This window comes from Ambystoma mexicanum, chromosome 3q (genome assembly GCF_040938575.1).
Source record: "Ambystoma mexicanum isolate Mex_15411 chromosome 3q, UKY_AmexF1_1, whole genome shotgun sequence".
NCBI lineage: Eukaryota > Metazoa > Chordata > Amphibia > Caudata > Ambystomatidae > Ambystoma > Ambystoma mexicanum.
The window spans coordinates 236,481,496-236,492,301 of NC_090926.1; the positions used below are offsets into that span (position 1 = coordinate 236,481,496).

The 10,806-nt window shown below is 52.5% G+C and overlaps 1 protein-coding gene across 1 annotated transcript; it reads right to left on the reverse strand.

Moving 5' to 3' along the window:
- Positions 1-2,679: 2,679 nt before the first annotated feature.
- KRT18 (keratin 18) lies at positions 2,680-10,344 on the reverse strand. Its single transcript, XM_069653630.1, has 7 exons — positions 9,569-10,344; positions 7,231-7,313; positions 6,775-6,931; positions 6,183-6,347; positions 4,282-4,407; positions 3,825-4,048; positions 2,680-2,936 (listed from the first exon to the last, which is right to left on the reverse strand). Exons 1-7 carry the CDS (start codon positions 10,022-10,024, stop codon positions 2,804-2,806), a joined length of 1,344 nt encoding a protein of 447 aa, XP_069509731.1. The 5' UTR covers positions 10,025-10,344; the 3' UTR covers positions 2,680-2,803.
- Between the last annotated feature and the right edge of the window lie 462 nt (positions 10,345-10,806).

The window sequence follows — 10,806 nt, forward strand, 5'->3', positions numbered from 1 at the left end:
ATTCCGACCTTGGAGGGCCCGGTATTTCCTCATTCAATGAACCCAGACCAGGTACATCCCCATTCCCATTCGAGCCCCTGTAGGGCTCAATGGGAATGGGGCGGATGCAAACAACTGTCCCATTAATGATGGGCTCGCTGTTTGCATCCTGGTCTGCTAGCAGGTCCTTAGCGGGTCCCACCAGCAGACCTCGTAATGAGGCGTTAGAGGGTTAATGGGACCGGAAGCTTTACCGCCCTGTTAACCCTCTACTGTCAGGGTCGTAATGAGGCCCAATGTCTTCACAAAAAGAGCCGACCAGGCCAGAGGACGATGATGAATGAAATAGAAAGGTATAGTAAAGATTTAATAGATATATTTAAAGGAAGAATAGAATCGAGTAGCAACAAAAGGAGGAATGGAAGAGAAACAAGAATAAAGTATGCCAGTACCCCCGCCACGGCTGATGGCACGGGGGACATGGGCAAAAGAAGTCACAGATGTAGTCAGAGAGGCAGCAACAGTTGTGTTGAGGCAAAATCCAAGTTTTTAGTGATAGATAAAAAATGAAAGTTTAGTCTTAGAAATATGTCCAGGACCGCAGTAGATGTGTTGCATAGAGACCTGGCGTTCCAAAGACCCAGGTCAATAGTGGCAGTATTTTTGGAAACCAAGGGATAGATGAGATTGGATTTAACATAGTTATTTGTGAACCTGATATCCGAGTGAAAGCTGTCTGGAGATAACGAGTTAGGTATAGTTAAAGTCATGGGTAGTAAAACCAGTAACTTGATGGAAAAGAACCTGATGCCAGGAGATGACTTGCCTGGATGTACTGGGGCTGGGTGAAGAAGCAGGGTGGCATTGCTACACAGTGCTGTATAAAGCGTTCCCGCCGCAGACAGCCGCAGACAGCAGAGACCAACGTGTCCTCAAATTCACCTACTGGCGGATGTTGGAGCCAGTGAGCGGGATAAGAGTGAGGCTGGGGCGTGTCTTCGTACGTTGCCTGGTGTTGCTGGGCAACATAGACACAAATGCTGATATGTCCCGCCAAACTATGCCCTGGAGCAGTGGGCCAGCACAGATGGCAAAAAACTGCACTCCTGTACAAAGAAGGTGCTGAGCCCTCACAATCTGGGCTGATGGTAATAGGCAGTACTTTGCTCTCGCAGACCCGCAGACAGCAGAGACCAACTTGCCCCCAACTTCCTTTACCTTTATTATCTCTTGTACTTCGTGGCCTATTTATGATCTAATAATTTCACCTAAAATAAGCAGAACAAAGAGTATTGAGCTAAAATGAGGGAATAGCACTAGTGGGGACACTGCTATATCCCTGAGAAGTGGGAAGCAGTAGTGTTGCTGAATGTTTATAGGGATAGGCCATGAATGTACCTAAATTAGCATGAGTGATTCTATCCCACAAATTCAAGAATCTTGGGGCGCTTTGCCCCTTCCCACCCTCAAGATTTTTTTAGTGATCCAAGTGCCAAATTTTACAGGTCCGTATGTGGGTGAAATTATAAATGCAATACTACATGGGAACCCATGCAATATTCCACGAGCAAGGACCCAATGATACAGAGTTTGCCCCCATTTCACTGACTGCATGAATTCTGATCCAAGTGGCATACATTGCCCCCCTCTTCTGCCCACTGTTGTTCTTACTGCCCCAGTTCTACAGAAGTGGCTCTCACTGCTGAAGTGTAGCCCTACTGTCACTCTCAAAGTCCCTGTTCTACCCAATATTCCTGTCACTGCTCAAGTTCGCCCCAGTTTTTCCTATTGGGGCTCCTACTGCTCAAGTTCGCTCTAGTGGTGCTCCTACTGCCCCAGTTGCGCTCAAACTAGCTTTCATATGGAGAGTTCAGTTCATGTGGCTCGTAATATCCAAACATCACACACACACTGACCAATGTTGTTTCTTGCAGTACAGTTCACGTGTTGCTCCTCATTGCCCCAATTTTGCAGCATGTGCTTCTTACTGACCAAGTATTCCCCATCTCAATCACAGTGCCCGATATCTGACAACCACACACACTGTTTCTTAAACGGGGTCCCTCTGCTCTGATTCTCATTGCCGCTGAACACAGAAACAGGAGTAAAGGGATTAAGATACCCTCATTAGACCAGCTTCCTTACCATACTTGAAAGATCTGGGGTGTTGATAGCAATCTTATTTGTCTGAATGAATGTGGCGCACCCCCGGCGTCCTGTCCATTCAAACAAATACTGCCTAAAATGGATGCCATGAAAGTGGAAGGCAGTCTCCATGCGGAGCCCTTCTTCCATTTCCATTATGGTCCTGGGTGTGGGAGCAGCTGCAGCTGCTGGCAGAAGACCCAGGTAAATGGGGTGAGCTGGAGGAAGCTGGGATTGGAGGGATGGGGAGTTGGGGGTGGTGACAGGATGGGTGCAAGCATCTTTAGCTTGCTTGGAACAAGGGATGAGATTGTGGGATTCAGCCTAGCTTTGGCGCTCACTCCAGGAGTCAATATTTGAGATGTTCTCCTAACGAGCAATGACGCTTCGCAAACGTTGTTGCATGGGGTATCTGTACCCTTCTCATCTTCCTAAGAAGGACAAAACGATACAGGAGATGTCCACAGATTAGAGTGTCCAGACAGGGACACCATGCAGCTATCTCACATGTTGCCGATTTACAATGCTCTTTCAAAGGAAATGCAGAGACAGATATGTGGTGGGTATCATTTATTGGCTAAAATGAAAGGGGAAGGGGTTGAGCCAGTTAAAAAAAAGTTCGATCCTGCTCCTTCATGGTTGGCGGCCAAACACGAGTTCACTTCTTTACTGCATGGCTTTAGGTCTTGATGACTTGTGTGTCGTTGCTCTCTGACACCACCTTCCCGTCAACGACTCTCTGTGTGGTGGTGATGACTTTCTTCACCATTTGTGTGCTAGAGGCATTGCTGCTGGACAGGGCATCCTGAAGGCTAGAGAGAGAACGAGAGAAAGAGGAGTATGAGATGAAGTGATGCCTACGGCTGGCCATCGCAGGATCAGCACTGGAGATAAACAGGGTGAGATGCCCAGTCCATGCTTTGGACAGAGCTCTGTGTGAAGGCAGGTGAAGCTGGTCTTCTACAACAAGGAGAAATGGAATGATGACACGGACTCACACTGTGGGGCAAGCTTGCATACGACAACTCTGAGCAGGCGGGAGGGGGCAGGGGTGGAGGTGATGCTCCCTATTCTAACATCCCACCCATATGCCTGACAGGGGTTATGTGAACTTCTGAGTAGAGGGTGAGTGAAGAAAGGGGTGCATTGCGTTGGAATAGGGTTCTGTGAGAAGACCAATAGACAAGCCTGTTCTCATTGTGCAGTGGAGGATTCTGAATGGAGAGGGATGAAGAACGGCACTAACTTAGAATAGGCAAGATCTCAGAGGAAAGACCAATGGATACATGTTCAACCTTTGTGAATGACAGGAAATGAAGTTCTAAATGCAGGGGGGGGGCTTAAACCAGTTCTGCACAAAAAACAATGGCTCCTCTCATTGCATCTTTCGTGAGTTCTAGGGACGTTGGGAGTGGAGAAGAACGGGATGGGCACATTACGATGCGGCAGATGGAAAAGGCGTCCTTGTTGTTTAGGGCCCGGCATTCTTGAAGGGGTGGAAACAGAATCCCCTTGTGCTTACCCCGGGCTCTGAAATGATGCTATGGCAATAGTGGTTCCCCCAGTGTGAGACAAAGCTCGAGCAGTGAGGCAACGCCTTGTCTCAGGCTGGTGGACTCCTGGTGGTGGGAGGGGCGAGGAGGCATTCCATCCAGACATTAGACATGTTTGGGGTTCAACTTCTTCCTGTGAGCACTTACGTGAATTCGTCACCACCGTCCAACAGGCGTCGGTAGGTCTCGATTTCTGCCTCCAACTTCATCTTGATGTTGAGCAGCGACTGGTAGTCCTGAGCCTGCCGCTGGATGTCGTTGCGCACCTGCGTGAGGTCCTCCTCAAGCCGCAGTATCATGTTGTTAATGTGGTCCACCTCCATTCCATAGCGCCCTTCTGTGTCTCTGAGAGTGTCTTCCAGGTTGGCTTTCTGCAGAGCGAGAGGTTAAGAGACGATGTGACAGTCGTCCATGGCAGTCATAAAGAACACAGTACCAGACGTGGTCAAAGTATGAACAATCCAGGGCCCTGTCGTGGACGCGACTCATGGGAATGAGATCTTGGTAGCTTGAGGTGTTGTTCAGATCGCATAAAGGTTTTAATACTATTGCATTCCCTTCTAAATAGCAAGTAGAGATGGCGTGGGCAAAGACAGCGACTTACCAGGCTTCGCATGGACTCGAGCTCGATCTCCAGGCCCTGCAGAGTGCGGCGCAGGTCTGTGACAGTCGTTCTGGAGGCCTGCAGATCTTCTGTGTTTCGTGTAACCTCGATTGTGACCTCTTCCACCTGGGGAAAGAAAATGCACATACTGCATAAAGCCGCCTCCTTCTGCCCATATCGGTGCCCTCATCTTTCTTTCACTGCTACTAGTGCACGCTGCTCATTTGCACACGCTTCAACCAGTCGGACACCATTAAACGCCACCTTAAATGTTCAGGAATACTTAAAATGACCGTTTTTGGGTCACGTTAGTGGTGGGATTATAGCGGAATGGGTGGTATGTCGCTTCTGCACCCAACAACGGCAGAGCCTGCACCGCCCTTTGTAATTACCAATGGTTTAAAATAAAAGCGGATGCCCAGGCCCTTTGGAGAAAGGACCCATTCTTTACTCGGGCTTGGGGGTTCACCTACCCCACCCGCCCGTGAGAGGGGAGGGGCTTAAATAGCCCAACCTCCCATGTGGAGCCAATTCATCCTCCACGAAGCAGCCCCGCTCAACCCATCCTTGCTGGGCAACTACTATGCCCCGTCCCTGCCAGAGAATGCCCCCCCCCTCCTACCTGCACACCGTGAATGCCCCTTCTCCACAGAGGCAGGCACTCCCCACCGACCATTGAGGTCTAATCTCCCCAGACAGGAGACTCGTGGGAGCGGTGTCTTTTCTTGGGGTAAATTACTCACTCTACCAATATTTGTGCAGCGTCTAGATGTATGACCCCTCTACCGCCGCCCCACTGACATTCCCTCCTAAAATGAATTAGCTTATGCAGAAGTTTTCTTCAAACTTGTTCAATTATTTGTATTGTATAAGGCTCCATTGATTTAAAAAAACAATATTTATTAGTTTTAGTTGTGGCTCAATTTTGGATTGGGCTTGGGAGGGTGATGGCAGCATTATTTGAGCTAAGAGGTTTTTGAGGGTGGGCCAGTTGTGGCTGTGTCTTTCACAGCACGCACTGCATCTTCTAGTATGTCTAAGTGTAACTTCTAGTTGTATCCAGGGCATTGCTGGTCTGTTTCTATATTGCTCTTGATGCTGGGTCTGGGAAGGTCAGTGCATGGATGTGTTAGGCTGTCTCCCTTTCATGTTCTTTATCGACTTCCCTGGTGCATGGAATTATTTGCGCGTAAAACAGGGATTTGTGTACCATCCTGCCTGCAAATCCCTGTTTGACGAATGGGGATTTGCGGGCAGACACGCAATTAATTGCATGACTCAGGGTGGACCTGGCAGATGCGCTAGTGGTCTTCGGTGGTTCTGAGGTGACCTATGTGTGGAGGCTGCTCATTCCATGACCTTCTGGCTGCTGGGCCTCGCCTCTGGAACGCTTTGGACCATGTGATGTACAGCCCAGAAAGCCGAGCATCCTTACGGCAGAAAAACAGGGTCTTTCCCAGTTTCAATTCTTTCAGTTGTTTTGCAAGTCTGGGTTTCTTATTTATTTGAATTTTTATTTTTATTTTAGATTTTATTGTTTATGGAAAATTGCTTTTGAGTTTGACATAACCTCACATCCGGTTGTCAGGCTCTGATTTCATGAAATCAGACCCGTGACCCCGTGGTTTAAGGATTTACTTGATAAGTGTAAAAATAAACGGCATTGTTTTTTGTTTCTCATTCCAGTTGGCTACTTTTATAGCTGAATTATTTGTTACCATGCTGTAAGCACTTCGTTAGCCTTTTTTTGCTAGGCTTCCTTGTGCACCCATGGAATAACAATAAATAGCAAATGCCAGAAAGATGAAAAGCGGAGTGAATGATTCCATAAGTTGAATGTCTGCTGACATGATATATGGCAGAAGTGTACATGTAAACCCCCCTGTGCGTGTGATGCTTACCTGGCGCTGGAAGTTCCTCTCCGCATCCTCCCTATTTTTCTGTGCCAGTACGTCGTACTGTGCCCGGATTTCAGCCATGATCTTGCCCAGGTCCTGAGTTTTGGGGGCATCCACCTCCACCGTCAGGCCAGAGCTGGCAATCTGGGCCTGCAGATTTCTCACCTCCTGCAAGAAGGAAGACAGGGCACAAACAACCAAATATATTAAGAAAAACGTGCAATGGGACGTGACCCTGGAGCAAATTTCAACCCACTACACCGCCTGTTCAATAGCAGTGCTCTTGACCGTCACCCTCTTCCCCTTCCCTCACATGCAGCTTCATCAGCACTTCTTTTCACTACGCTCCCTTCTCCATCACTCCCTGTAGCAACCCCCCCAGACCCAGAGATGATGCCTTTGACACCCCTTTCTTCACGTCTTTAGGAATTCCTCGTCTACAAGCAACCAATCATACCCTTTGTTGTTCTGCCTTTCCCTTCTACTCCCTCCTTCCTTGGCATCTTGCCTCCCTCCTCTGATATCCATTCTCTCCGAGCCCCCTGCCCCAGGGGGGCCGCCCCCCACCCCCTCCAGCGGCCTATGCTCTGCTTACATCCTCATGGTTCTTCTTGAGGAAGATGAGCTCCTCGCGCAGGGACTCGATTTCATTCTCCATGTTGAGGCGGCTCATGTTGGTGTCGTCGATCACCTTGCGGAGCCCGGCAATGTCCATCTCCACGGATGTCCTGATGGCCAGCTCTGCTTCATACCTGGAGGGAGCAAGTGACACTGCGGTCAGGCACGCAGGCCAGCCTTGAGACAAACTCAACTGGCTCTGCAGGGGCATGCAGCAGAGCCTAGGACTAGCAAGTGCGGTGTGTGGGCTCAAGTAGGTGTGGGACCTGGGAATCCTTTTGGTTGCAGGTGGAAGCAATAGCAGGGAGAATGTGAGGTGCGACAACCCAACCCACACAAAGGTAGCGAGAGGTGTGAAGGTGTAGCGAGGGAGCAGTAGGACCAGCGGCAACGCTAGCACAGGGAAGATACACGATCCGCAGAGGTCACTTACTTGACCCGGAAGTCATCTGCTGCTAGGCGGGCATTGTCAATCTGAAGGACCAGCTGCGCGTTGTCCACGGTGCTCTCATGAACCTGGAGAGAGGAGGAGAAAGCGTGTGAGGCGGGCATGCATGGGCCCCAGAAGCAGCGCGTGCTCGTGACTTCCCACACGTGATGGTTGTGTCGCTCATGAAGCCGCTGCCAGGCCCGGTGAGGGCAGTCATGGTGAAGGAGGGAGTGTGGATGGAAAGCTGTTCCTATCCGAGAGTGAGTGAAACTCTAATGATGCGCATAACGGTTTGTGTGTGCAGTGTAGGCCTGCAAGTCTGCGTCAAGGCAAATACATGTCAGACAAAACAGATGCGTGCAGTATGAGATGTGGTGCGATTGGGCATGGGGCCAGTGCGCCAAAACAAACATTAAAAAGCCCATGCAAATGAGTATGTAATCATTATATTAACAAAACGTTATAAACTATTACATAGGATATATTTCACATGTACAGGCGGGCGAAGGGCACGGAAAACTGTAGGACTCCACTCCAGCTTCTGTGATAATTTCAGTAGAGTTGCCCTGCCCTTACTGTCCTCAGTCGATCCCCAGTGCCCCCTCCCGCCCCCCAGGAGGGAAAGTGTCAGTTCGTTGCCTCGCCTCTCCACCTGGCGTCAGAGTGACGCCTGGGGGTCGTGCCGCCTTTTCTGTGGCCCACTGCCCCTCTGGACGCTATGTTGCCATGTGTGCCTCCCCTTTTCACATCGGTGCTGTGACTGCAGCGCCCCCTGGGAACCAGCATGCCATTTCTTGAAAACCACCTCGCGCCCCGCAGTCATGACCATAACATTGCATTGTGTTTGTCTCCCGGATGTCATGCAGTGTGTGTTGTCGGCCCTGTGCCCTGCAGGCCCAACGCCGCGTATTGCTTCCAGTGACATCAGTAGGCCTCGCTGCACCCCCACCCCGCAAACCTCATCACATCTGCGCACCTGCCAGGCGGGCGGTGTTTACCTTTCCATGGCTGTGGGTGGGGGGAGGGAGGGCTGTTTACCTTCCCGGCCACCTGCGCAGTGCCTTCTCGGAGCCAACTTTGCCCGGGAAGCCGCAGGTGGCAGGTCTCCTGGAGATGAAGTGGGGATGACGGCACAAGGCAGAGAAACCTTGTCGGCTCCTAGTGCAGCTGAGGGTGTGCAGGCGGGCTGGCCCACGAAGCGGGGCCCGCACTAGAGGGGCCCTTCGCGCCATCCTCTGCTTGGATCACAGGAGGGTTATTCTTCTGGGACACTGTGTTACATAAAGAACATGTAACTGAACACACCGAGCACCTCCCTTTGCTGGGATAACCCGCTGCCATTCCCCGCCCCCCAGGAAGGTTCAGGAGCGCCGTCCGCTCGCGTTACCTTCCTGCTAGACGAGTGTTGGCTCAAAGCCTGGACAGAGCGCATCCGCTTAACTCTCTCCTTCACCTGCCCTCCTCCCGCCACCGCGCTCCCTTCCTCGGCACGCCTTTGTCCCCAGTGATGCCCATGTTGCCGCTACCGGTCCATACTTTCTTCTCACGTCCACATCTCTCCCCTTCCCGCCTGAACCCGCAACCGTAACACAGAGCGTGTGGTGGGCGCCCCGTTGGCCAATGTTTGCGGTGGGGAGATCCGTGCCACTTTTTCTAGTCACCCTTACCCCAGATCTTACAGCACACGCTGAGCAGAGCGTCACGCTGGCTGCCAGGACCCGGCGGGCACATCCTGCACGATTAATGTTTAAAAACATGTCGCGCAGAGTCAACACGAATGTATCTCCCAGTCACCGGTTGGCCCCTGGCGGCCGCTCGGCGGGGAGGGAATTCACAAAGTAGCAGACAGAAGTGTCCGCCGCACCCAAGGTCACCAGCGGACCGTGAGAAGGGACGCGCCGGGCGGGCACAGGCGAGGGGGACGGGGTCTTTATAAAGGCGCATCTGGCCAGCCGATGCGGTTACAACTAGTCCCAGCAACTTCCAGTCCTCAGCCGCCACCCCCGTCTGCAGTCTTCGAATGTATATGTCCTGTGAAACCAAAGCTGCTGCCGGAAAATGCACGGTGTGTTCGCACGGGACAGATGTGCCGCAGCGGCCTGGGATAGGAAGGGCAGGACGAGGTGCTCTCACTTTGGGGAGTGGTAGGCGACCGGTGGCACCCACTGAATACAGGGCAGTGGGCTGAACTGAGATGAACTGCACTTAGTTACCAGGACAGTGGGTGGGGTGCACGCCGGGGGGCAGGGGAGTGGGATGGGGCGTGGGGTGAAGCGGTCTCCGGCCCGCCGTGGTTTAGGGGTGGGGGGGAGCTGTCAGGGCTGGGGCAGCCACCACTCACCTGTCGCCGGAGGTCTTCCAGGGTGCGGAAGTAGGGGCTCCAGTCCTTGGTGCTGGGCCCTTTCTTCTCCAGGTACTCGCGGATCTTCACCTCCAGGCCCTGGTTGGCCGACTCCAGGCTGCGCACCTTGTCCAGGTAGCTGGCCAGGCGGTCGTTCAGGTCCTGCATGGTCTCCTTCTCGTTCCCGGAGCCGGACAGGCTGAAGCTGCCGCTGGAGCCTCCTCCGTAGCCCCCGCCGAAGCCCGAGCCTCCGCCGAAGCCCGAGCCCACGGTGGAGACCCTGGACACGGAGATCCGGGCGCCCTGGCCGCCGGCCCCGGCGTGCATGCTGGCGGAGCTGCCCAGGGGCCCGAACCTCTGGAAGCCGATGGAGCTCTGGCCGCTGGAGCTCTTGGGCCGGTAGGAGCCCCCGGAGATGGTGGAGGAGTACACGACGGATGATCCTGACCGGCTCATGGTGCCTGTGTGCGTGGAGCTAGTGAGGTGCTGCAGAAGGAGAGCCCCGGGCGATGCTGGCAGCAGATTCTGCGGAGTTAACTTCAGAGCCGGACGGGGACTGCGGGAGATTTATACCCACCAGTGAAAAAGGGAGGGCAGGGGGAGGGGTGCTTGCTCCACCCCTGCAGGGATTGGAAGGGAACCCGGCCTCTTGCTACAGTCAGGTGATGAGGGGACGGGGAGAGAAGAAGGGGTGCTGGTGCAGGCCGGGCTGGTGTGTGGACTGGGCACAGAGGCGGGAAGTACAGGCATCGTGGCGAAGTGGTGCGGCAATTAAGGCAAAGCAATGCAGGATACAGGGGGATGCTGGCAACGGGACAGGCGGCGCAGGGTGTGGCAAACGAGATGCACATGGAATTCTGAAAGGACATTGGAAGCAGAAGCCGAGACGAGTAAAACAGGGGCCGGGACATGAAAAGACGTGCAGGGGAGAGCAGAACATGTGTAGGGAGACGGCGAGAGGTGCATGGAGGGAAAGAGGTGCGGTGAGAGGGAAAGAGGCGCATTTTAGTGTAACAGTAGAGCGGGCAAGGGGTTAGCCGCGCCGGGTGGGATGAGTCGTTGGGTGACCAGATTTAAAAACTAAAAACCGGGAATGCAACTAACATAAAAGGAGGACTTACTCCTGAAAGTGATTGTCAAGGCACTTCACTTCAGTAGCGTTTGGAGAAGGGGGTTTAAGTGTTACTGTTCAAAGAAACACGTATTATAATTAATTTATCACAAACTAACACTGTCTT